This window comes from Musa acuminata, chromosome BXJ2-9 (genome assembly GCF_036884655.1).
Source record: "Musa acuminata AAA Group cultivar baxijiao chromosome BXJ2-9, Cavendish_Baxijiao_AAA, whole genome shotgun sequence".
Classification (NCBI taxonomy): domain Eukaryota; kingdom Viridiplantae; phylum Streptophyta; class Magnoliopsida; order Zingiberales; family Musaceae; genus Musa; species Musa acuminata.
This window is the reverse complement of record NC_088346.1, coordinates 34,168,727-34,196,156: the sequence shown is the minus strand read 5'-3', so window position 1 is coordinate 34,196,156 and position 27,430 is coordinate 34,168,727. Positions and strand designations below refer to the sequence as shown.

At 40.4% G+C, this 27,430-nt stretch overlaps 2 protein-coding genes across 2 annotated transcripts; one reads left to right on the top strand and one right to left on the bottom strand.

The window, feature by feature from the left end:
* Positions 1-17,770: 17,770 nt before the first annotated feature.
* Positions 17,771-20,223, top strand: LOC103998360 (heptahelical transmembrane protein ADIPOR1-like). Its single transcript, XM_009419816.3, has 4 exons — positions 17,771-18,150; positions 18,224-18,319; positions 18,434-18,491; positions 19,374-20,223. Exons 1-4 carry the CDS (start codon positions 17,969-17,971, stop codon positions 20,049-20,051), a joined length of 1,014 nt encoding a protein of 337 aa, XP_009418091.2. The 5' UTR covers positions 17,771-17,968; the 3' UTR covers positions 20,052-20,223.
* Positions 20,224-24,773: 4,550 nt separating this feature from the next.
* Positions 24,774-26,636, bottom strand: LOC135623369 (F-box protein SKIP2-like). Its single transcript, XM_065126280.1, has one exon. It carries the CDS (start codon positions 26,483-26,485, stop codon positions 24,920-24,922), a length of 1,566 nt encoding a protein of 521 aa, XP_064982352.1. The 5' UTR covers positions 26,486-26,636; the 3' UTR covers positions 24,774-24,919.
* Between the last annotated feature and the right edge of the window lie 794 nt (positions 26,637-27,430).

The window sequence follows — 27,430 nt, the reverse complement described above, 5'->3', positions numbered from 1 at the left end:
AGACGAAGGATATGTCACCTTCGGAGACAACAACAAGGGTAAAATCATTGGCAAAGGAACCATAGGTAACAAATCCAACCTCTCTATTGAAGATGTTTTACTAGTTGATGGTCTAAAACATAACCTCTTGAGCATTAGTCAATTATGTGATAAAGGATATATTATAAGATTTGAATCTAATGCCTGCATCATTGAAAAACCACACAAAAATATATCTATGATTGCATTAAAACAAAACAACGTATACACTATTGACATCAATGACTTATGTGATGAAATGTGCTTTGCCGTTATGAATGAGGATGCTTGGCTATGGCATAGAAGATTAGGTCATGCTAGCATGAAACTAATCAATCAAGTATCATCTAGAGAACTTGTAAGAGGAATTCCTCATATCAAGTTCATCAAAGATAATGTATGTGATGCTTGCCAATTAGGTAAGCAAATTAGGGGTAGCTTCAAAGCTAAGAATCAAATAAGCACCTCTAGGCCCTTACAATTGATCCATATGGACTTGTTCGGACCAATCTCTACATCGAGTCTAGGAGGTAGCAAATACGCCTTTGTCATTATTGATGACTACAGCAGATATACATGGACCAACTTCTTAAAACAAAAAAATGAATGCTTTAGACATTTTACCAAGTTTTGTAAACTTGTTCAAAATGAGAAGGAATCTATGATTTCGTCAATTAGAAGTGATCACGGTGGAGAATTTCAAAACCATGACTTCCAAGAATTCTGTGAACTCAATGGATACAACCATAACTTCTCTACTCCAAGAAATCCTCAACAAAATGGGATAGTAGAAAGAAAAAATCGAAATTTGCAAGAAATGGCAAGAACCATGTTGAATGAACATAGCCTACCCAAATATTTTTGGGCCGAAGCTGTAAACACTACATGTTATATTTTAAATAGAGTCCTAGTAAGACCCTTACTCACCAAAACTCCTTATGAGTTATGGAATAACAAAAAACCCAATGTCTCATATTTTAAAGTCTTTGGGTGTAAGTGTTTTATCTTGAATGAAAAGGATAACTTAGGAAAATTCGATGCTAAATCTGATGAAGGAATCTTTCTTGGTTATTCTTCGGTTTCTAAAGCTTTTCGCATCTTCAATAAAAGAACCTTAATTATTGAAGAATCCATCCATGTTGTTTTCAATGAGATTTCAGAAATTAAGAAAAATGATCTTGATGATGATGTTAATTTTGATTCCTTGAATTTAAACGAAACCCCGTCTCCAACTAGCAACTTGGTTGCATCCACTTCCAAAACATCCTTACCCAAGGATTGGAAGTATATAGATGCTCATCCTAAGGAGCTAATCCTAGGAGACACATCAAAGGGGGTTCAAACACGATCTTCTTTTAAAAACTTTTGTGCCAACGCCGCTTTTCTCTCCCAAATTGAACCCAAATGTGTTGATGAAGCCATGAAAGATGATTCATGGATTATCGCAATGCAAGATGAATTAAATCAATTTGAGAGAAATGAGGTGTGGACGCTTGTTCCTAGGCCAAATGACCATTTAGTAATTGGTACTAAATGGGTCTTTAGAAACAAGCAAGATGAAAATGGTATCGTGGTTAGAAACAAGGCTAGATTAGTGGCCAAAGGTTTCAACCAAGAAGAAGGTATCGATTACGAAGAAACCTTCGCACCTGTGGCTCGATTGGGAGCCATAAGGATGCTCCTTGCCTACGCTAGTTGCAATAATTTTAAGTTATTTCAAATGGATGTTAAAAGCGCTTTTCTAAATGGTTTCATTTCCGAAGAAGTTTATGTTGAACAACCTCCTGGATTTGAAAACAATGGCTACCCTAATCATGTGTTTAGATTAACTAAAGCTCTCTATGGTTTAAAACAAGCCCCAAGGGCTTTGTATGAGAGACTTAGCTCTTTTCTCATTGAAAATAATTTCATAAAAGGCAAGGTTGATACTACATTATTTATCAAGAATTTTGAAAATGATTTTCTCATTGTTCAGATTTATGTTGATGATATTATCTTTGGTTCTACAAATGAATCTCTTTGTGAATCCTTTGCGAAAACTATGAGTCATGAATTCGAAATGAGTCTAATGGGAGAGTTAACATTCTTCTTAGGCCTACAAATCAAACAACTAAGCAATGGCATCTTTATTAGTCAAACCAAATATGCTGTGAGTTTGCTAAAGAAGTTCAAAATGAATAATTCAAAAGCCATTGACACTCCTATGAGCACCTCCACTAAGTTAGAAATTGATGAGAATGGAGAAAGCTTCGATCAAAAAACCTATAGGGGTATGATAGGAAGTTTACTTTACCTCACTGCCACCAGACCAGACATCATGTTCAGTATAGGACTTTGTGCTAGATTTCAATCAGACCCTAAGATATCTCATCTCAAAGCAGTCAAAAAAATACTCAGATATCTTAATGGAACTACCAATCTAGGACTATGGTACCCAAAATCAGAAAATTTTGAATTAACAGCTTATGCTGATGCGGACTTCGCTGGCTGTAAACTAGATAGAAAAAGCACATTAGGATCATGTCAATTTTTAGGACATGCCCTTGTATCCTGGTCATCTAAGAAACAAAACTCGGTTGCCCTATCAACAACCGAAGCTGAATACATTGCAGCAAGTGCATGCTGTGCACAAGTTTATGGATGAAAAACACTTTAGAAGATTACAAAGTGAATCTTAAAGATATTCCCATTAAATGTGATAACACGAGTGCAATATGCTTAACTAAAAATCCTATACAACACTTAAGAACAAAACACATTGATATTAGACATCACTTTATACGTGATCATGTCACTAATCATGATGTAACCATAGAGTTTATTGATACCAAACATCAACTGGCTGATATCTTCACAAAACCCCTATGTGAAGAACAATTTGATTACATAAGAAGAGAATTAGGAATGTTGATGTGTCCGAATACTTAAAATTATCTTTCGGATGTTATTACTATTACATGCCTTGACAACGCTTGATCAAATAACATGTTGCAAATTATGTGACAAATATTTTTAACCAAATGCATGTAAGAAGTTCATTTTTCGGTTTGTATGCTAAAAATGGGATGTTCCTGTACACTCTTACAAAAAACTCTTTGTAAAATGACTTTCCTCCGTCAAGCAAACACAATAAAGAGATATATGTGTCATGACTTCCTTTATATACTTGATAATGCTATCATGCTTTTTGTTGATGACAAAGGGGGAGAAACATATGAATTGATAAACACTATGTCATAGCTGAACTGTCATAATCATGTCTATGTCATAGTTGCAAATACTTGAGTGATGCTATAAACAATGTTATGCCATCCTTGCATCACCAAGAGATATGTGAACATGTGCTATAGTTTGCATCATATCTTGATTTGATATTCTATATTGTGAAGAAAATGCAAACTTGCTAGAAAATCTCAAATGTGTGCATCATGTAAAAAGTCCTTCGTAGCTTTATATGTTTACATGATGAACAGTTACAAACACTATCATACAAACTTGATGATGTATGTCATGCCTTGACATCATTCTTGAAGAGATACATCATGATGGGCATCATGATGGGAGCATTGATAAGTTTAACTGATCTAACTTATCAATACGTCACTTGAATTCTTCGGTCTTGAATTCAAGGTTGACTTATCTCAACTATGGCATATAGATAGGGGGAGTTAAGGACAACTCCTTTATCAATTGATTGTCATCATCAAAAAGGGGGAGATTGTTGAATCTCGGATTTTGATGATGAAGTCAATTGTCATTTGTTATCTAATCTATGTGTTGAGATAAGTGTGCAGGATTAACTACGATAAGAGTAAGACAAGCAGCAGGTGTTGCGCCGGAGTCAAGATCAGGATCACGTTGGGAGTTCGAGAGTTCGACGGAAGTTCGGACGGTCGTCGGAGGTTCAACGAGAACAGATCCGAGAAGTCCATAAGCTTGCCAAGCGAAGCTCGTCGGAACTCGCCAAGTGGATCGTCGCAAAGTCCAGGAGTATGCCGGATGTCCGCAGAAGGATCACCGAGGGTTATCGGTTGATCGACGGAAGTTGGCCGAAAACTCGCCGGAAGAAGCGATTGACGCATCGGAGCAAAGCTGCAGAAGTTGTCTTAGAGTTAATCGTAGTTAGCATGATGATTAAGCATGAAAATGGGAGGTGATCCCATTAGCTTAATCTTGGGGCAATTGGGCCCCTGAAAAGATTCAAAGTGGGCCGAATGGAGTGAACCATTCGGACCCTGATTGCACCAGGAGGTGCAACCGCCCCAGCCAGGAGGTGCAACCGCCTGGGCTGTGGGGTTGGGAGGTGCAACCGCCCCAGCCAGGAGGTGCAACCGACAGGGCTGCGAGGCTGGGAGGTGCAACCGCCCCAGCCGAGAGGTGCAACCGCCCAGAGCTCAGTCTTCGAGCTAGACTGGGCGGTGCAACCTCCTCTGCTAAGAGGTAGCACCGCCAGAGCTCAAGTTTCGAGCTCTGCCAGGCGATGCAACCACCGAGCTCAGTCTTCGAGCTCTGGCAGAGAGGTGCATCAGCCTGAGCTCAGTCTCGAGCTCTGCCAGGTGATGCATTCACCGAGCTCAGTCTTCGAGCTCTGGCAGAGAGGTGCATCAGCCTGAGCTCAGCTTGGAGCTCTACCAGGTGATGCAACCACCGAGCTCAGTTTCGAGCTCTGCCAGGTGATGCAATCACCAAGCTCAGTCTTCGAGCTCTGCCAGGTGATGCAACCATCCAGCTCAGTCTTCGAGCTCTGGCAGAGAGAAGCAATCGCCTGAGCTCAGTCTTAGAGCTCTGCCAGGCGGTGCCACCTCTCCAGTCAAGAGGTGCAACCGCCTGATCCCAGAATTCTGGGATTTGATCGATTTGATCGTTTTGAGCTCGAATTTTGAATTGGGTTGGGGCCTATAAATACCCCACCCATTCAGCACTGAAAAGATACAGACCTACATCGAAATCTTGATCTTTTCTGTGATTCTAAGAAGCTCAAAAGTGTTGTAAAGCCTTTAAGTCTCCTCCTTCTGTTCTTCAAGTTTTCAGTTGTAAAGTGAGGAGAGAAAGGTCTGTAAAGGTTGTCTCCTGAGCCTGTCAAAAGGAGAGAAATTGTAAAAGGGAAGTTTGGCCTTCGCCCATTGAAGGAAGGCACCTAGTTGACGTCGGCAACCTCATCGGTGGAGGAAGCCAAAAGTGGAGTAGGTCAAGGCTGACCGAACCACTCTAAATCTCTGGTTTGCGTTTATTTTCGAGCACTTTATCATTACTGCAAACCTCCCTCATTACTACTGCTCTCTGCGCTTTCACGAACAAGTTCTAAGTGTTGTTCTTCCGAATCTGCATTCAGACGTAAATTCGTATTTTCATACATTACAGTTTACGTTTACGTTTGATTCTGCAGAACTGTTTTCCGTGCTTTTACGAACGAGCTTCTTTGCAGTTTACACTTACACTTTAATCCTATTGATAACTGCAATCTGTCCTCTACGATTTTACGAACGATTTTCAGCATTTAGACGTAAAACTGCATTCAGACGTAAATCGGCTTTCCTCGCTCAATCATCAGATCTCAGTTCACATTTACATCTTGATTCCAACTGCATACTGCCTTCTGCAAGTATACAAACAAGTTTTTGAATTTAGACATAAATCTGCGTTTAGACGTAAAACTGCGTTTAGACGTAAATCTGCGTTTAGACGTAAATCTGCGTTTAGACGTAAATCTGTGTTTAGACGTAAAACAGCGTTTAGACGTAAATCTGAGTTTAGACGTAAATCTGCGTTTGGACGTAAATCTGCGTTTAGACGTAAATCTGAGTTTAGACGTAAACTGCGCTTAGACGCAAAACTACGCTTAGACGCAATCTGCGCTTAGACGCAAACTGCACTTAGATACAAACTGAGAATTTGCTTTTGCATCATAACAGTTTTTGAACGAACGTAGCTTTTGGTTTTTAATCATTGTAAGATTTCCGCTGCACTAATTCACCCCCCCCCCTCTTAGTGCTCTCGATCCTAACAATTGGTATCAGAGCAAGGTTAACTCTCTAAAGGATTAAAACCCAAGAGAGATGGCATACGCCGGAAACCAAGAGGGGCATTCGATTACACGTCCACCCATGTTCAGTGGAACGGACTACACTTACTGGAAGACCCGAATGAGGATCTTTCTTATTTCTATGGATTTTGAACTGTGGAACCTTGTTGAAAATGGATTTTCAAAATCTTCTCTTCCAATGATCGATTGGAACGATTTGGAGAAGAAGGCTTTCGCTCTTAATGCAAAGGCTATGAATGCCTTATTTTGCGCACTTGATAAAAACGAGTTTAATCGTGTTTCAACTTGCGAAACTGCTTTTGATATTTGGCACACACTTGAAGTGACCCACGAGGGCACAAGTAGAGTGAAAGAGTCAAAAATCAATCTGTTGCTGCATTCTTTTGAACTTTTCCGAATGAAACCGAGTGAAACCATTGGCGACATGTTTACCCGTTTCACGGATGTCGTCAACGGTCTAAAAGGACTCGGAAAGAGCTTTTCGGATTTTGAGCTTGTTAATAAGATACTAAGATCCCTTCCTAAGAGTTGGGATCCTAAAGTCACCGCCATTCAAGAGGCAAAAGATCTGCGAAATTTCCCTCTTGAAGAACTAATCGGGTCAATAATGACCTACGAAATGACTTGCAAAGCGCATGATGAGCAAGAAGACATCCTTCCAAAGAACAGGAAGGATATGGCACTTAAAACTTCTGAATGCCACTTGAGAGAAAACTCAAGTGATGAGGACTGTGATGATGACTTGGCACTTTTGACAAGAAAGTTTAAGAAATTCTTCAAAAGAAACAAGTTTAAAAACGATGTGAAAAATAAACTTGAACCTAAGAAGGACCAAGTGATCTGCTACGAATGTAAAAAGCCGGGACACTACAAAAGTGATTGTCCCCAAGTCAAGAAAAGAACAACAAAGAAGAAGGCGCTCCAAGCAACATGGGATGATTCGAGCGCATCTGAGGAAGAGGAATCCAACACCGAGCAAGTTGCTCATTACACCTTTATGGCCATCGAAGAGGAGGTAACGGATTTATTAGATGCTGATTTATCTTTCGATGAATTATTAAATGCCTTCCATGATTTATTTGATGAATGCAAAGTTATAAATAGAAAATACAAGTTGCTAAAAAAGGTACATGATAATCTTACTTGTGAGTTTGATAAGTTAAAAGTCGAACATCATGATAGTTTAAATTCATGTATCAAATGTCATGATTTAGAAATTATACAAAAAGAAAACTTGCTACTTAAGGACACCCTGAAGAAATTCGAGGTTGGTAGCAAGTCATTAAACATGATCCTTACAAACAAGGGTCATGCTCCCAAAAGAAGTGGGATTGGATTTGTGAGGAGTCTTCACCGAAATCCAACTACCTTTGTAAAAGGCCCCATCTTACATGTTCAACACCAAACCAAGTGCAACTTTTGTTGCAAATCTGGACACAAGACACATTGTTGTCCATTCAAGAAAATAAGTCCAAACAAATTAATTTGGGTTCCTAAAGGAACCATGATAAACTCTATGCAACATGATAGAAAATGTAGATCTATTTATGAGGCACCCAAAAGCAAATGGGTACCTAAACATCATTCTTTCTTGTAGAAAACTAAACAATCGCAAGCTAGGAGCATGAAATGGTACCTTGATAGTGGATGCTCAAGGCATATGACCGGAGATCCATCTCAATTCTCTAAGCTCTCTAGCATAGACGAAGGATATGTCACCTTCGGAGACAACAACAAGGGTAAAATCATTGGCAAAGGAACCATAGGTAACAAATCCAACCTCTCTATTGAAGATGTTTTACTAGTTGATGGTCTAAAACATAACCTCTTGAGCATTAGTCAATTATGTGATAAAGGATATATTATAAGATTTGAATCTAATGCCTGCATCATTGAAAAACCACACAAAAATATATCTATGATTGCATTAAAACAAAACAACGTATACACTATTGACATCAATGACTTATGTGATGAAATGTGCTTTGCCGTTATGAATGAGGATGCTTGGCTATGGCATAGAAGATTAGGTCATGCTAGCATGAAACTAATCAATCAAGTATCATCTAGAGAACTTGTAAGAGGAATTCCTCATATCAAGTTCATCAAAGATAATGTATGTGATGCTTGCCAATTAGGTAAGCAAATTAGGGGTAGCTTCAAAGCTAAGAATCAAATAAGCACCTCTAGGCCCTTACAATTGATCCATATGGACTTGTTCGGACCAATCTCTACATCGAGTCTAGGAGGTAGCAAATACGCCTTTGTCATTATTGATGACTACAGCAGATATACATGGACCAACTTCTTAAAACAAAAAAATGAATGCTTTAGACATTTTACCAAGTTTTGTAAACTTGTTCAAAATGAGAAGGAATCTATGATTTCGTCAATTAGAAGTGATCACGGTGGAGAATTTCAAAACCATGACTTCCAAGAATTCTGTGAACTCAATGGATACAACCATAACTTCTCTACTCCAAGAAATCCTCAACAAAATGGGATAGTAGAAAGAAAAAATCGAAATTTGCAAGAAATGGCAAGAACCATGTTGAATGAACATAGCCTACCCAAATATTTTTGGGCCGAAGCTGTAAACACTACATGTTATATTTTAAATAGAGTCCTAGTAAGACCCTTACTCACCAAAACTCCTTATGAGTTATGGAATAACAAAAAACCCAATGTCTCATATTTTAAAGTCTTTGGGTGTAAGTGTTTTATCTTGAATGAAAAGGATAACTTAGGAAAATTCGATGCTAAATCTGATGAAGGAATCTTTCTTGGTTATTCTTCGGTTTCTAAAGCTTTTCGCATCTTCAATAAAAGAACCTTAATTATTGAAGAATCCATCCATGTTGTTTTCAATGAGATTTCAGAAATTAAGAAAAATGATCTTGATGATGATGTTAATTTTGATTCCTTGAATTTAAACGAAACCCCGTCTCCAACTAGCAACTTGGTTGCATCCACTTCCAAAACATCCTTACCCAAGGATTGGAAGTATATAGATGCTCATCCTAAGGAGCTAATCCTAGGAGACACATCAAAGGGGGTTCAAACACGATCTTCTTTTAAAAACTTTTGTGCCAACGCCGCTTTTCTCTCCCAAATTGAACCCAAATGTGTTGATGAAGCCATGAAAGATGATTCATGGATTATCGCAATGCAAGATGAATTAAATCAATTTGAGAGAAATGAGGTGTGGACGCTTGTTCCTAGGCCAAATGACCATTTAGTAATTGGTACTAAATGGGTCTTTAGAAACAAGCAAGATGAAAATGGTATCGTGGTTAGAAACAAGGCTAGATTAGTGGCCAAAGGTTTCAACCAAGAAGAAGGTATCGATTACGAAGAAACCTTCGCACCTGTGGCTCGATTGGGAGCCATAAGGATGCTCCTTGCCTACGCTAGTTGCAATAATTTTAAGTTATTTCAAATGGATGTTAAAAGCGCTTTTCTAAATGGTTTCATTTCCGAAGAAGTTTATGTTGAACAACCTCCTGGATTTGAAAACAATGGCTACCCTAATCATGTGTTTAGATTAACTAAAGCTCTCTATGGTTTAAAACAAGCCCCAAGGGCTTGGTATGAGAGACTTAGCTCTTTTCTCATTGAAAATAATTTCATAAAAGGCAAGGTTGATACTACATTATTTATCAAGAATTTTGAAAATGATTTTCTCATTGTTCAGATTTATGTTGATGATATTATCTTTGGTTCTACAAATGAATCTCTTTGTGAATCCTTTGCGAAAACTATGAGTCATGAATTCGAAATGAGTCTAATGGGAGAGTTAACATTCTTCTTAGGCCTACAAATCAAACAACTAAGCAATGGCATCTTTATTAGTCAAACCAAATATGCTGTGAGTTTGCTAAAGAAGTTCAAAATGAATAATTCAAAAGCCATTGACACTCCTATGAGCACCTCCACTAAGTTAGAAATTGATGAGAATGGAGAAAGCTTCGATCAAAAAACCTATAGGGGTATGATAGGAAGTTTACTTTACCTCACTGCCACCAGACCAGACATCATGTTCAGTATAGGACTTTGTGCTAGATTTCAATCAGACCCTAAGATATCTCATCTCAAAGCAGTCAAAAAAATACTCAGATATCTTAATGGAACTACCAATCTAGGACTATGGTACCCAAAATCAGAAAATTTTGAATTAACAGCTTATGCTGATGCGGACTTCGCTGGCTGTAAACTAGATAGAAAAAGCACATTAGGATCATGTCAATTTTTAGGACATGCCTTTGTATCCTGGTCATCTAAGAAACAAAACTCGGTTGCCCTATCAACAACCGAAGCTGAATACATTGCAGCAAGTGCATGCTGTGCACAAGTTGTATGGATGAAAAACACTTTAGAAGATTACAAAGTGAATCTTAAAGATATTCCCATTAAATGTGATAACACGAGTGCAATATGCTTAACTAAAAATCCTATACAACACTCAAGAACAAAACACATTGATATTAGACATCACTTTATACGTGATCATGTCACTAATCATGATGTAACCATAGAGTTTATTGATACCAAACATCAACTGGCTGATATCTTCACAAAACCCCTATGTGAAGAACAATTTGATTACATAAGAAGAGAATTAGGAATGTTGATGTGTCCGAATACTTAAAATTATCTTTCGGATGTTATTACTATTACATGCCTTGACAACGCTTGATCAAATAACATGTTGCAAATTATGTGACAAATATTTTTAACCAAATGCATGTAAGAAGTTCATTTTTCGGTTTGTATGCTAAAAATGGGATGTTCCTGTACACTCTTACAAAAAACTCTTTGTAAAATGACTTTCCTCCGTCAAGCAAACACAATAAAGAGATATATGTGTCATGACTTCCTTTATATACTTGATAATGCTATCATGCTTTTTGTTGATGACAAAGGGGGAGAAACATATGAATTGATAAACACTATGTCATAGCTGAACTGTCATAATCATGTCTATGTCATAGTTGCAAATACTTGAGTGATGCTATAAACAATGTTATGCCATCCTTGCATCACCAAGAGATATGTGAACATGTGCTATAGTTTGCATCATATCTTGATTTGATATTCTATATTGTGAAGAAAATGCAAACTTGCTAGAAAATCTCAAATGTGTGCATCATGTAAAAAGTCCTTCGTAGCTTTATATGTTTACATGATGAACAGTTACAAACACTATCATACAAACTTGATGATGTATGTCATGCCTTGACATCATTCTTGAAGAGATACATCATGATGGGCATCATGATGGGAGCATTGATAAGTTTAACTGATCTAACTTATCAATACGTCACTTGAATTCTTCGGTCTTGAATTCAAGGTTGACTTATCTCAACTATGGCATATAGATAGGGGGAGTTAAGGACAACTCCTTTATCAATTGATTGTCATCATCAAAAAGGGGGAGATTGTTGAATCTCGGATTTTGATGATGAAGTCAATTGTCATTTGTTATCTAATCTATGTGTTGAGATAAGTGTGCAGGATTAACTACGATAAGAGTAAGACAAGCAGCAGGTGTTGCGCCGGAGTCAAGATCAGGATCACGTTGGGAGTTCGAGAGTTCGACGGAAGTTCGGACGGTCGTCGGAGGTTCAACGAGAACAGATCCGAGAAGTCCATAAGCTTGCCAAGCGAAGCTCGTCGGAACTCGCCAAGTGGATCGTCGCAAAGTCCAGGAGTATGCCGGATGTCCGCAGAAGGATCACCGAGGGTTATCGGTTGATCGACGGAAGTTGGCCGAAAACTCGCCGGAAGAAGCGATTGACGCATCGGAGCAAAGCTGCAGAAGTTGTCTTAGAGTTAATCGTAGTTAGCATGATGATTAAGCATGAAAATGGGAGGTGATCCCATTAGCTTAATCTTGGGGCAATTGGGCCCCTGAAAAGATTCAAAGTGGGCCGAATGGAGTGAACCATTCGGACCCTGATTGCACCAGGAGGTGCAACCGCCCCAGCCAGGAGGTGCAACCGCCTGGGCTGTGGGGTTGGGAGGTGCAACCGCCCCAGCCAGGAGGTGCAACCGACAGGGCTGCGAGGCTGGGAGGTGCAACCGCCCCAGCCGAGAGGTGCAACCGCCCAGAGCTCAGTCTTCGAGCTAGACTGGGCGGTGCAACCTCCTCTGCTAAGAGGTAGCACCGCCAGAGCTCAAGTTTCGAGCTCTGCCAGGCGATGCAACCACCGAGCTCAGTCTTCGAGCTCTGGCAGAGAGGTGCATCAGCCTGAGCTCAGTCTCGAGCTCTGCCAGGTGATGCATTCACCGAGCTCAGTCTTCGAGCTCTGGCAGAGAGGTGCATCAGCCTGAGCTCAGCTTGGAGCTCTACCAGGTGATGCAACCACCGAGCTCAGTTTCGAGCTCTGCCAGGTGATGCAATCACCAAGCTCAGTCTTCGAGCTCTGCCAGGTGATGCAACCATCCAGCTCAGTCTTCGAGCTCTGGCAGAGAGAAGCAATCGCCTGAGCTCAGTCTTAGAGCTCTGCCAGGCGGTGCCACCTCTCCAGTCAAGAGGTGCAACCGCCTGATCCCAGAATTCTGGGATTTGATCGATTTGATCGTTTTGAGCTCGAATTTTGAATTGGGTTGGGGCCTATAAATACCCCACCCATTCAGCACTGAAAAGATACAGACCTACATCGAAATCTTGATCTTTTCTGTGATTCTAAGAAGCTCAAAAGTGTTGTAAAGCCTTTAAGTCTCCTCCTTCTGTTCTTCAAGTTTTCAGTTGTAAAGTGAGGAGAGAAAGGTCTGTAAAGGTTGTCTCCTGAGCCTGTCAAAAGGAGAGAAATTGTAAAAGGGAAGTTTGGCCTTCGCCCATTGAAGGAAGGCACCTAGTTGACGTCGGCAACCTCATCGGTGGAGGAAGCCAAAAGTGGAGTAGGTCAAGGCTGACCGAACCACTCTAAATCTCTGGTTTGCGTTTATTTTCGAGCACTTTATCATTACTGCAAACCTCCCTCATTACTACTGCTCTCTGCGCTTTCACGAACAAGTTCTAAGTGTTGTTCTTCCGAATCTGCATTCAGACGTAAATTCGTATTTTCATACATTACAGTTTACGTTTACGTTTGATTCTGCAGAACTGTTTTCCGTGCTTTTACGAACGAGCTTCTTTGCAGTTTACACTTACACTTTAATCCTATTGATAACTGCAATCTGTCCTCTACGATTTTACGAACGATTTTCAGCATTTAGACGTAAAACTGCATTCAGACGTAAATCGGCTTTCCTCGCTCAATCATCAGATCTCAGTTCACATTTACATCTTGATTCCAACTGCATACTGCCTTCTGCAAGTATACAAACAAGTTTTTGAATTTAGACGTAAATCTGCGTTTAGACGTAAAACTGCGTTTAGACGTAAATCTGCGTTTAGACGTAAATCTGCGTTTAAACGTAAATCTGCGTTTAGACGTAAATCTGCGTTTAGACGTAAAACAGCGTTTAGACGTAAATCTGAGTTTAGACGTAAATCTGCGTTTGGACGTAAATCTACGTTTAGACGTAAATCTGAGTTTAGACGTAAACTGCGCTTAGACGCAAAACTACGCTTAGACGCAATCTGCGCTTAGACGCAAACTGCACTTAGATACAAACTGAGAATTTGCTTTTGCATCATAACAGTTTTTGAACGAACGTAGCTTTTGGTTTTTAATCATTGTAAGATTTCCGCTGCACTAATTCACCCCCCCCCCTCTTAGTGCTCTCGATCTTAACAGTTGGGAGTCCGCAGAATGGTTTCCGAGAGTTTATCGGAAGACCATCGGAAGTTCGCCGGAAGCTCGCCGGAAGAAGTCTTGACTTACGGACTTTGTAATAGCTTAGAAAATATCTTTAAATTCGTAGTTAGCATGTTAATTAGGGTTAGGATTAGGTGTTAATCCTATAACCCAAGTAGGCGCCAATTGGGCCTAAGTTCGGACTTGTTTGGGGCAAGATTGAAGCCCAACTAGTGGGCTGAAAACACTGTAGTTGGGCTGAAAACACTGTAGGCGGTAGCACCGCCTGGGCTGGGCGGTGGCACCGCCCAGTGCCCGAGAGCTGGGCGGTAGCACTGCCTGGGCAGGGCGGTGGCACCGCCCAGCATTGTCAACGTTTGACAGTTACAGGTGGTGGCACCGCCACTGACAAGCGGTGGCACCGCCAGCATCGGGAACTCCACGAGAATTCAAATTTGGAGCCCAAATTTGAATCCTCTTGAGACCTATAAATACCCCTCAAATCTCAGCTGAGATTACAACTTTTGAGAAGCATTTTGATTGAGAGAAAAGTCTTAGAAAGTCTTAGCAAGTCTTATTTTCAATTTGCTAGAGAGTTCTCCTCCTTCTTTCTTATTGAAAATTTGTAAGAGGTTGAACTGCTTATAAAAGGTTGTAAGAGGGGTATTTGCCCTTCTATTTCAAGAGAGTTGCTAGTGGAAGGTGGGAGCCTCATCGAAGAGAGGCCTCGCAAGTGGAGTAGGTCATTTGACCGAACCACTCTAAAATCGGCGTGATCTCTGGTTTGCATTTCATTACTGCATTTATCTTTCTGCAAACCTTTACTTTGCTAAGTTCACTGCCCTCATCTTATTACGTACGCTTTCAACGCAATTAAGACGATTTCAAACCGCTGCACTAATTCAAACCCCCCCCTCTTAGTGCCGCTCCAATCCTAACAGGTCTTGACTCTAGCGCAACACTTGTTGTATGTCTTATTGCCATCGTAGTTAATCTTGCACATGTAAAATAAACTTCGATCTAGACAATTAATACTAAGCATTAATCAAGTTGTCCGGCATGTCATTGGTCCCTCGACGCTTCATCTGATTCTTCGGCGCATCGTCCTTTCCTACGGCCTATTGCCCAATTGGCCAGTTGACTCCGCAACTCAGATATCCTTGGCGCAATACCCTCTCTTCTTGGCCCGATGCCCGAATCCACGGTCTGATGAAGCCTTCTATCAATACATCGACCGATCCACCGACCCGACGTCCAATCTTCTGACATGTTCCTCTGGCCCAACATGATTTTTTCTACTTTAATTATCTTATCCTGATCGAAGCATCCTGCGTCACTTAAAATGCTGATTAAAACATAAACACAGTTATCAATTGGTTTCATCATCAAAATATAAGATTCAACACCATCATAATCCGATTCACATTACACAGATCCAAGGACATCACAATATATATATGCATATATGTAATAGTCAATATAAAGTGATAAAATATCAAAATATAATAAGCAAAACGATTATTGTCAAGTCACACGTGTCATCACTCACGTGATTAGCTTGCTGGGCACCTATGACTAGCAACAACGATAACATGAAAAAATAGATGTCATATTCATTCTCTTGTATCTTCGTAAATTGTTTGAGGAATATGGAAGAACTCAATGATATGAGATATCCAAGAGTCTCTTCCACGCTAGGATGACTGAAGCGACGCTGATTCAAAACCATATCCTCAAGATAATTGAGTGGATAGAGAAGCTCATGAGTCTATGAATGGTTTTAGAAGATAACATATGTGTGGATCTTGTGCTTAAGTCCCTATTAGATTTTTTTTCTCAGTTAATTATGAATTTTAACATGAACAAGCTTGAGGTGATTTTCTATAAGCTACTCAATATATTGAGGGAGGCCAAGAGCACCATCAAGAAAGAGAAGCTAGTTCTCTATGCCGGTGAGACTAGAAAGAAAAGGAAGGCAAAAAATTCCCTTAATGGATCTCTCTCTCTCTCTAATTCCACTAAATGAAGAGTTGGTCAATTTTCCACGAAGGCAAGGCTCGCAAGTTGTATATGACTCATAGTCGATTGGATCTTGGTATCCATTCTTCAATAACTTTTGGATTCTTCTTTCATAGATGTGACCCAACCTACAATGTCATATATATGCACTATTTACCTCATCTCATTTTTTCTTGGACATACTTATTATATTCATGATATGTGGAGCAATATCTAGCCTAAAAAAATTATTATGCAATGTTCCTCTAATGATGATCTTATCATCTAATATTATTGAACAACCATTATTCTCAAAAACTAATTTATATCCACTAATTCTTAAACATAAAATAGAAATAATTTTTTTAATATTAGAAGGAATGAAATAACATACATCTAATGCAATAGTAGCTCCACTAGGGAGATGTAGAGTCATCTCGCCAATAGCTACTATAGCAATTTTTGTTCCATTGCCCATCTTAAGGTACATTTTGCCTCTCACCAATTTCATAGGTCTTGCTAGAATCTACAACGAATTGCAAATATGATAAGCATTGTCGGTATCCAATGCTCATTTGTTATCATAAGAATCTAACAAATGAAAACTGATCATAAATGTACCTGAAGTTTCTCCAAGCTTCTGTTTCACCTTCTCTGTAAGGTACTATTTACAATTTCTCTTATAATACCCATCTTTACCACAACAGAAGCACTAGTCTTTATCCTTTATCGGATTATTCTTAGCAACCTTTGCTTTATCCAATTTACCCTTGCCTTGCCCTTCTTAAGGGATTTATTTACTTTCCTTTTCTTTCTTATCTCACTAGTATAAAGAATTGGCTTCTTTTTCTTGATAGTGCTCACAGCCTCCTTTAATATATTTAGGAGCTTAGGGAGTGTCACCTCAAGCTTATTTATGTTAAATTTTATAATAAACTGAGAAAAGGAGTCTGGTAGGGATTGAAGAATAAAATCCATACATAGGTTATCCTCTATGACCATTTCTAGACTTGTGAGTTCTTTATCCACTCAATCATCTTAAGGATATGATTCTAAACCGGTGTCTCCTCAGCCATCTTAGCATAGGTGAGACTCTTGGATATCTCATATCGTTGAGTTATTCCTTGTTTTTCAAACAATTTGTAGAAATGCAGGAAAATGTAATATTGAGTAAGAGTGGAGTCATCTATGTACTTTACGTAGCGAGTGATCTCATCCTCACTTTGCACGGGTGTCGACAAACTCGACACGGAGTGAAAAGGTATTAAAGGGGTAGTGAGCAGCATTGGTAGCAAATAGGATTGGCAGTGACAAAAAGTGGTGAAAATGAAATAAGAAGTTATGAGAAAGAAAAGAAAAAGGATAAAATCCGTAATATAAGGATGGTAAATAATAAAATAATATTTTATTACCTTTTTAAGAGATGATCAATGATAAAAAAAAAAAAGATGATGGATTGATATGAACTGTCTCAATATGATCCCAATTAAGTCATGATCGCTTCAAGCTGAAGGCGACACTAAGCATTTGAATGCATAAACGAAAGCTCGCTCCCTATTGCAAGTGTTGAGTGTTCGAAGGTGTTTGATATGTATGTGGCGTGCGATTGGGTTGGTAAAATCTTACACTACACTCCACACGCGTTAATGCAAAGGCGTTGAGAGTTGGCGATCCGTGTGTTAATAGCCTGCTGCTTTCGTTTTCCTTCACCTAACTAAAGCAGCACTTTTCTCCTGAATTGATTTCTTGTTCATCATTTAAATCTGCCTTTTCTTTTGCTTGGTCATTTAGCTAAAGCAGCTTCCGACGACTCAGTAAACCATCGGCTGCGGGTACATCAATGTTTCACTTTATGACCGAAAAAGTACTTGGAGGAACACTTGAACATGGTATAGTTTATAGTTTGCATTTGGATCCTAAACCTAAATCTAAGACCAAATCATCTGGCAATATGTGAAGCAATTTATTGATGAGACAGGTAGGAAGGATGGATAGTGGCTCAGCTGCACTTCAATGACCCAGTGACCTAACAGCAACAGCTTCACGTTCCCATAGAAGCTTGTTAACTGTCACTCTTAGTTGTCCTCCCACGGAGAAGAGACGAGGAAGAGGAAGAGGAAGAGGAAGAGAAAAAGTTCGTGTTGCCTCCAGAAGAGTAACCGTCATGGAGGCCGAGAAGAAGAGAAAAGGTCAGAAGAAGCAGCGGAAGCTGTTGAGCTACGAGGAGCTGCCGGATTACATGAAGGAGAATGAGTACATCAGAGATCACTACAGGGCAGAATGGCCGATAAGGAACGCACTGCTGAGCCTCTTCTCTTGGCACAATGAAACGCTCAACATCTGGACGTATGGCTCACTCCCCTTTTCATCCATCAAATGCCTTTAGCTGCTTAGATCTTGAAGGTTGTTGTGGCCACAGGCATCTGCTAGGGTTCGTCCTGTTCTTGGGATTCACTCTGCTGCATCTCAGTCATCATGTAGCAGAGGTGGCTGATTTCCTTGGACATTTCACCTGGTGTGTGTGCGCGCGTATACCTTGAATTAATCCAACTTCCTCCTTGAATTCTTTTTCCTCTGAGCCAATGTCAAACAAACAATTGATTCTAATGGAGATGTTCCTTGGATGCAGGTCAATCCCCACAAGTGCAGTGGAAAATGCCTCCTGCAGCCTGGGAAATTTCTTTGGAGTGAGTCATTTAATTTACCATGCTTAGGTCTGGTCTAAAAGATTAAAGAACAGGGATTTCCTTGATCAACCTCTTAGTGTTACATACCATATATCCTACTACTGATATGCCTGCCAAATATTGTGGGGTACTCATGTTCATATATCGACAATATACCGACAGATTGACACATAATTGAGATGATGTAAATCGTAGGATACTGATAATAATCTTGTGGTATTAAGAGCTTTCCAAGTGATGTAAATTCTGGGAAAGTTTAGTTTAACCAAACAATCGGAAGGAAGCAAGCAGTTCATGATTACTGCAGTCAGTGTACTGACTGGTCACAGAATGCAGAAGTGTTGTGAGCCACAAAGTGTTGGCCATTGATGACCCCCTCCATCAATAGGCACCCAACAAGCAAAGCCATTTTCCCAGAAGCAATTCAACCACTGTTGTTTGCATGGTGCTAAAAGACACAGACAACCAGCTTTGTTGTGCGAGACATAAATGCATTTGTTCCCTCGACTTATTATGTCAGAATTGTTGGCTAGGAGAATAGTCAGAGTGAAAACTGAGAATGGGGGGAAGGGAGGTGAAATCTTAGAATGCTCTCAGAACACTCTCTTGTCATAACAAAATCCTCCAACTGTGTGTGTGTGTGTGTGTGTGTGTGGAATTATGAAGCAGAAGGGACAAAGGAAAGCAGGATCAAACAGTGTTGCAGAGTAAGGTTTTCTGAAACTTGTAGTAGAGCAGCAAAACTAAATCTTACTTACTGGTATGTGAGATCGAGCTGTTGTGTAATAACATGAGGTGGTCACTTGAGCTAAGTGAATGAGCATGAGACTTGTGAATTCTGTGTTAAACTGTTACGAAGATGATGCATGTTGTTGTGAACAGGAAGCAGCGGCGTTCATTAAGTTACCCTCTCAAACCACAGCCGCGTCGTCGCCTTCACATCCGGCGGCAGCCCAGTGGCCCTTCTTCGTGTTCCTCGGCGGCTCCATGTTCTGCCTCCTCTCGAGCAGCGGCTGCCACCTCCTCTGCTGCCACTCGCACCGCCTCAACCTGTTCCTCCTGCGCATGGACTACGTCGGCATCGCCGTCATGATTGTGACCTCCTTCATCCCCCCCATCTATTATATCTTCCAATGCGACCCTCACTGGCAGGTCACCTACCTCGTGGCCATCTCCGCCATGGGCTTCGTCACCGTCTTCACCCTCCTGTCGCCGCAGCTGTCCACCGGCGAGTTCCGAGCGTACCGTGCCCTGCTTTTCGTGGGCATGGGCTTATCCGGCATCGTGCCCGCGGTGCATGCGGCCGTCATGAACTGGGGCGAGCCGCGGCGCAACGTGACGTTGGCCTACGAGACGGCCATGGCCATGTCGTACTTGACGGGGACCATCTTCTACGTGACGAGGGTGCCGGAACGGTGGAAGCCCGGGTGGTTCGATCTCGCAGGCCACAGCCACCAGATATTCCATGTGTTTGTAATCATGGGCGCGGTGGCGCACTACGGCGCGGCCGTCATCTTCCTCCAGTGGCGCGACCAGGTGGGTTGTGGAGGGGCTTCCTGAGCTCGGTAGGTGTTTGTTGTTTGTTTTGCACTGTGTTTTCGTTGATTATGATTCATAAGGGGCTATAGAAGTTATATAGCTCGTTGACAGGCAATTCCTAGATTTGTCAGGTTTGTTCATGTGAGATTATGTTGGACAGTAGTATAATTCTTGGGAGATTTGAACGTATACAAGTTCTAAATAAATCTGGTGAGAGATCAATCTGATGAATTGCATGTTTGAATTTTATTTATTTGTCATTTAGTTTTTTAAGAGATTCAACGATTTTTAATTCTTTTATTCACTAATACTTTTGTTTGATTTAATACACACACATATATATATATATATATGTATATATAATGTAAAACTCAAAAACACATAAAAACCCATTTTCATTTTCAGTTAATTTTTGCCAATTGACTATCCACATTATTATATTGAAACTTGAACTGATATAAATATTTAAAAAAAATTATATAATCTGAAATTAATCTATTTTAAAATTTATCTATGCTTAAATTCAATAAATGAGGAGTCAAATAATGGATAAAGTATAGGGAGCTTTTTAATTATTTAAGATTTACATTAGTTTCTAGCATGACTAGTATATGTAAAGAACTTGAAGTAGATGAAACGTCAAAATATAAGATAGAAATAATGGCCTTCACAACTTATCCATTCTCAAAGACCTTAACACATTGGAGTTGTGTCGGTAACACGTCGCTATTGGTTACAATTTCCTTTAGACGATGAAGCAATTTCTACCTTCTTCAAATATTTTACCAAGCTGAGCTCTTTTTATGTATCTTAACAGACCCAAAAAAAAAAAAAAATCAATAAATAATCATAAAAATCCTTTTTTTAAGTTCAAACTTTGATGCTAAAGAGCTATTTGAAACAAGGATTCACCAACATACAACCCAACCATTGATTCGAAGGCCACAACAACAGGTCACGAAACAATCGACCACTTTGAGACTGCAGACACTCTTGATGAACAACATAGCCTCACAAGTCTTCTGCCAAACAACATTTGTGATTGCTTCTGAGTTTTGCCTAATGTCATGCTAATTTCCAATGGTCTATAAGAGCCGTTTAAAGTACATGATAATTTTTTCTTCCCGACAGATTGGGGGAAAAAAAACAATATAAATTAGACAAGATGTCTCATAGAAATAACCCAAATAATACTAAGATTATAGAAGCATTATCTGTTCAGTAAATGCTCAATAATAAAATTAAATTTAATCCAATTAATAAAATTAAAAGAATAAAGTGTAGAATTCACCCTATAGCTATCCTAAGAAATGATTCTATCCCTTCCTGCATGATTAAATCTATTTTCCAAAGATAAAATCTCAAGTATTCCTCCTTTATGGGCACGATAATACCTAGGTTGATGTAGTTTCGAACAACTTCATACAAGAATCAAGAAAAAAATGTGAAAAATCTTAAAAAATATTTTCTTAGAGAAAAATATCTTACAAGTAAGAAGAGAAGATTCTTCTTTACTATATCAAACCAAGTAATAGATCATCTTTATTTTTAAAATAGAATAACCTAATTAAGATTTCATAAGCATATGATTAGTGATAAAAGATAAAATTTGATTGATTAGGGTAAAATAGATGGTATGTGTTTTTATCCTTAGATATAGGGCTTGTGCCTCTTAGTGTGTTCAATATATGTCTTATATTAAGCAATATATATTTTTTAAAATAATAATTTTTTATTTGTTTTCAAACTCGGTACTTACCAACAATATAAACACATAATACGTTAGTATCATGAGATATCTCAAGCCCAATCAACCTTTGTCTCATGCCATAATATCTATGATAATATTTTTATTACTAATGAGTTTACGACATAATACAATCAACAATAAAGGAAAATAGCATCTCTTGGACTGCTATTAGAGAAGTTCTTATCAAAATAGTTTTCCTAACCTCTTTGTGGATTGGATTAGAGAGTATACAGTTTCCCTTATATACACCTGTCTAGGTAATGGTAGCCAATTCGATTGGCTTTGGGGTCATCGAGGTATTAGATAATTCAAGGAAATCCTTTATCATCCTATATATTTATTTTTGTTCAACAACTATTATCTAATCTCATTCATGATTTGGTTGGACAAAATCTCTTCACCCCCTTTAATATTAAAAGGCTTAAATTTTCGCATTTGAAATTTACTAATGATATTCCCGCATTTAGAGTTAACCCTAAAACCTATGTTTTCTTAAAAAATTTGTTGGAATTTTGCACCTCCTAATCTAATTTTGCACCTCTTATTATCAACAAGGCTAAATCTAATTTTAAAAAACATAGTAATCATATATCAAATATGGTATTTAGATCTTTTTAAATATCTTGGAACTTATATTTCATATAGTAAAATCTCTATCCTCCTATACATGGTCTTGTAGATAGGGTGTTGAACAAGATCTAAGTTGACATCAAAATTACATATATGTTGGTTTTTATTAACTCTGTTTTCATTGTCATTCTTATTTGATTAGATACCTTAGAATTTAATAAGGAGATATAATAATGATAATGAAAATGGAGTTAATAAAATCTAACCTATAAACTTGAGATATAAGATCCAATAAGTTTATAGGATTTTTGATATCAATGTTTCTAATTACCCTAAAAAGAATTATTAAGTTTAGTGTTTTAATCTAGGTGGTGTTATCATATTTATAGTACTTATCGCTTGTTAAGAGAAAAAGATAACAGTGATGAAAGCTTTTGATCTGACTAGAAGGTGATATGAAATTTGAATATCCAATCGAAAATTAAAGTTTTTGCATAAAATTATTTCTCACTTCATCTTATTTTTATAAGTTTATACAATATCCAATCAAAAATTAAAGTCTTTGTATAAAAATTATTTCTTACTTCATCTTATTTTTATAAGTTTATACAAAGTCATTATATAATTTATTTTCTAATCCGATCTCTTATATTTTCTTTAAATATAAATATATTTTGAAATTATGGGATAAGCTTCAATGTCATGTTGGGGTTAGTTTCATATTTTTTTTAATATTAGGTAAATGGGGCTTGAAATAATGAAAGGGGGAATCTAAGATCATCTAGTGCTGCCTATCTAAGATGTCTTATTGCAAAATTCTTTGATATCTATGGTTGTCTCTGATCTATTTGGAGAAAGATAGTGGCTATTATTAATTAAGAACCTTGTTCCACCAAAACTATTGAGGGGGCTCAAAATAAAATTTCTATAAAAAGAAATAATACATGTTGGAAGGGTTTTCTATTAGATAGTAATGATGATTTTTTATGGTGCATATGTAGGCTATTCCTGAATGATATACAAGCATAATTGATAGCAATGAGATCTACTCATAATCATATGAGATTATCCATTTAAGTTGAAGGGGCAACATTGATATCGAACGGTCTGCAAAAGAAAATTAGATTATAAAAATAATATAAAGATTCTTATTGTGTTCCTTTTTCTACTCAATCCATCATAAATGATATCAAATAGTTGACTAGTGGGGTCCACTTAACTAAGTTCACCTATGAGCCTAAAATAAATCTTAATTTTACAACATCAGTCTTACCACAATTGGACAAGATTATCTCTTGAGATATTTTGAATGGAGATTATCCCTATCCAAGTTTTAATCTGTCTCTTCTATAATATTAATAATCTATAGATATTTTATTTAAACAAAAATGCATATGATACACTAATACAGCTTAGACATGTATAAATTTCGATGTGGGTATGAGTATGATATTTCAAATTGAAAACTTTGATTATAATTAAAATTTATTATTGTTTTCGTTGTTTAGAATAGTTACTCTTTCTATATGATTACTATAATAAAACAAATAAAATTTTAAATTTATATAATATAAAATGATAGAATCTATTATTGCTAAAAAAAAAATTTCATGGTCATCAAACCGGATAGTTTTCCTGCAGATAAATCATGGTTCAGTGGAATGGATGAGAAAGCTACACTCCGACATTGGTATCTTTAGGAGTGCCCCGCGGCAGGTTTTCTCGAGGTAATGTAGGTTGTGCTTAGCTATACATATTATGGTATCATCTTTAATGAGCATTGCTCTGTTGTCTCACAACTATTTTCCGTTAAAACTATATTATTGGAAATGGATCTCTTCTCAATATTTCCTATCAATTTCTAACTCTCTTCCGGAGAGAGAGAGAGAGAGAGAGAGAGAGAGAGTGTGTGTGTGTGGTGACAACACAAGCGTATCTTACTAATTCATATTTTCTGTTGATTATTTTAATATTCATATTCTGTATTTTCCCTTCCCTTTTCTGGGATAGAGAACAGGTGGACAGTTTACATCAATAATTTAGTGAATGGTATACATACGTATAGTTTATCCAATTAAACTGAGCATCGAGATTCGTGTTCGAAGCATCCACGGTCCGACAAGGGTGATGAAGCACGGGAAGCAACGATCACGGATGGACACGACTATCAAAGAAGGGGCCCCCCACCCCCCTGCATTCCAAGGGGTGTGTTTCTCTCACACGCACATCTGTTGTGCGTGTCGTGTTCGCACCAAGGAAAGGAAGATTCCCTTTGTCTTCCTATTAATTCCACAAAAGAGAAGAAATTTAGGGAAATTTCGGGATTCCAACACTTAATTATGAAAGAGGCATACATTGTCAATGTGTTTGTTTGGCGGACTGTTTCAAGAGCCGTTTCTTCTGAAACGCGTGACTCATTTCGGTTCGAGAGGACAAGTTGTCTACATATTTGACAAGTAAACGGCTTTACAACCACTGAGACGAGCTCGGCGACGTGACAAAACTTGGACGACACCTTAATTACCACGTAAAGGAGACAAATAGACGAAGTCTTCTCTCTCTCTCTCTCTCACCGATGACTGTGACGTGAATAGCTACTTCCGTGGGACCATCTCCTCAGAGCTGATGCCACCAAGTTTCTTCGGGACGCGAAGAAGCCCGCCCGTTTCTTCCGCGCCGTCCGCCTACTCTTACTGCTCAGGGGCCCCGCGGCACTGGCCCGGTCGACCGAGGCAAGCGGCGGCCGCTCGGCCCCGCCTGTGTCCTCCGCGATCCCAAATTCCCCGAAGACCACAGTCCCCTCCGCCTGCTGCACGGCGGCCGATCCCTCGTCGGCCTCCACGTTGACAGCCAGTTTCCCGTTTCTGCTCGCTGCCAGTCGATCCGCGCACTCCGGCGTCACCCCGGAGCACCTCTTCACCTTTACCTTGACAAGCTTTGGGCACCCCGCCGCGAGGGCCTCCATCCCCTGGTCGGAGATGGGGCACCCCTTGATGCAGAGCTTCTTAAGAGCTGCGCACTTGGAGGCGATGCAGGCGACCTCGGCGTCCCCAAAGGTGTCGCTGCCGCAAAATGCGAGGCGTTCCAATCTGCGGCAGTTGCTCGCCATGAGCTCCACGGTCCGGGACGTGGGATTGACCCCGATGAGGACCAGTTCTTGGAGACCGGCGCACCGCCGGGCCAGGGCCTGGAGACCCTCGTCGCCGATACGGTTCGCCCTCCACCCGTCGATGTGGACCTTGCGGAGGTGGGCGCAGCGGTCCGCAACAGCGGCAAGGCCTGCGTTGGTGCACTCCGGCGTCTTGACGAGGCGGAGGACCTCGAGATCGACGCAGACGGACAGGGCGGCGAGGCCGCAGTCGGTCACCTGCAGCCTCTCGAGGTGGATTTCGACAACCCCGGGGACCCTAGCGGCCATGTTCTTCAGGAGGGGATCCCAGTCGCCGGAGCAGCGGATGAGCTTGAGCGTCTTGAGGTTGGGGCACCCGGCGATGAGCGGTGCGAAGCACTGCGCATTGTAGAGACCCTTGAGGCAGACGGAGCGGAGGGAGGCGGCGCCGGCAACGAGTTCGGCGGTGGCGGACGGGTCGTGGAGGCCGCGGAGGCGCTTGATGGAGAGCTCTTCCAGGAGGGGGCACCCGCGGAGGACGGCGTCAACACCCTTGGCGCCAAAGGCGCAGGAGCCGACGGATAGCTTGCGCAGGCCCGAGCAGTAACGGGCGACAGCGGCCATGCCGGCATCGGTGAGGGCGCCGCAGGCGCGGAGCTTGAGGCTGGCAAGATTGGGACAGCGCGCCGCGACGAGGGCAAGCCCCTCGTCGCCAATGCTGTCGGTGCGGCTGCTGCATCGGAGGGTGAGTCTGGAGACGGCGTCGAAGCGGGCGAAGATGGCAGGAGCCACGTCGAGGAGCGCGGCGCGGGCGTCGAGCGCGAGGCGAAGGCGGCTCCGGCCCTCAACGGCGAGCCACCTTCGGCACACCAGTGAACAGCGCTTGCGGTCACCAGGGCCAAGCGACTGGAAGACGAGGGCGAGGCAGTCGTCGGGGAGGTCAGCGGTGTAGTCCGTCGCGGTGGAGATACCCCCCACCACAGCCGGCGGCGAGTCGGTGAGACGGCTGGAGGCGGATTGGCCCATGCACGGCGGGGGACCGGGAAGTGTGATGATGAAGCCTGGTGGTCTTGTAAGTTTTATGTCGTCGGGGGAAACGGGAGAGAAGGCGTCGAGTCCACGACGTAGGCCGCTCTTGTTGCGTTTATATACGGAGATGGGAATGTGGCCGTGGAAGATGAGAGAGAGAGAGTGGCGCGTCAAAGGGAGGGTGCGCGTAGAGACCAAAGACTGGGTTGGGACGAAAGAAAAGGGAATGGGGTGCGTGCAACAACGCGGGAGTAAAAGAATGGGCGGGTAGCAGACGAACCAAAATTAGAAAATTGGTTTGAGTTTGACCGATCACATGCCAGTCAAATCAGGAGACCTGTAGATGGGGGTAATATGTGTGTTCGGAATGAGAGATAGCCATACAAGGAAGAGTTGTTGAAGCCGTGGTTTCATCGACTGGGTTTACGGAGTCATACGCCACTTTAGCTTTCCGTGGTGGACCAGTGAATACCAAGTCTTCCCAATCGTACACCCACGATGATTTCCAGTGCTGTTGGGAATGCAATGAGATGACGAAGAAGATGATGATAATTTCCTCCTCGGAAAATATTGGAACATCCAGAAGAGTGGACTGTGGCAACGCATTCCTGACTGAGTTCAGAAGTCAAACCATCTTTAGGTTCTTCCGGTGGATTGTGTTACAGTCATTCAAAGCTCATGGTCGTTTTTGAGACCCTCCCTCCATTGTTTCGGACCAACCCGATCATTATAAAGATTGATTATAGCTTCCTAATCAGATCATTGAGGCCTTACAAAAATAAAAAACTTTCAACTTCTTATTTGTTATCTTGAATACTTTTTCCTTTTCTTTTTGGGGATAAAATAGAAGAGAAACATCCTATTCTATTTGGGCAATTTATATAAAAAAGTCCTCAACAACATAGTTTTATTGGATGACACCTCTTTTTACTTTTTTATTAA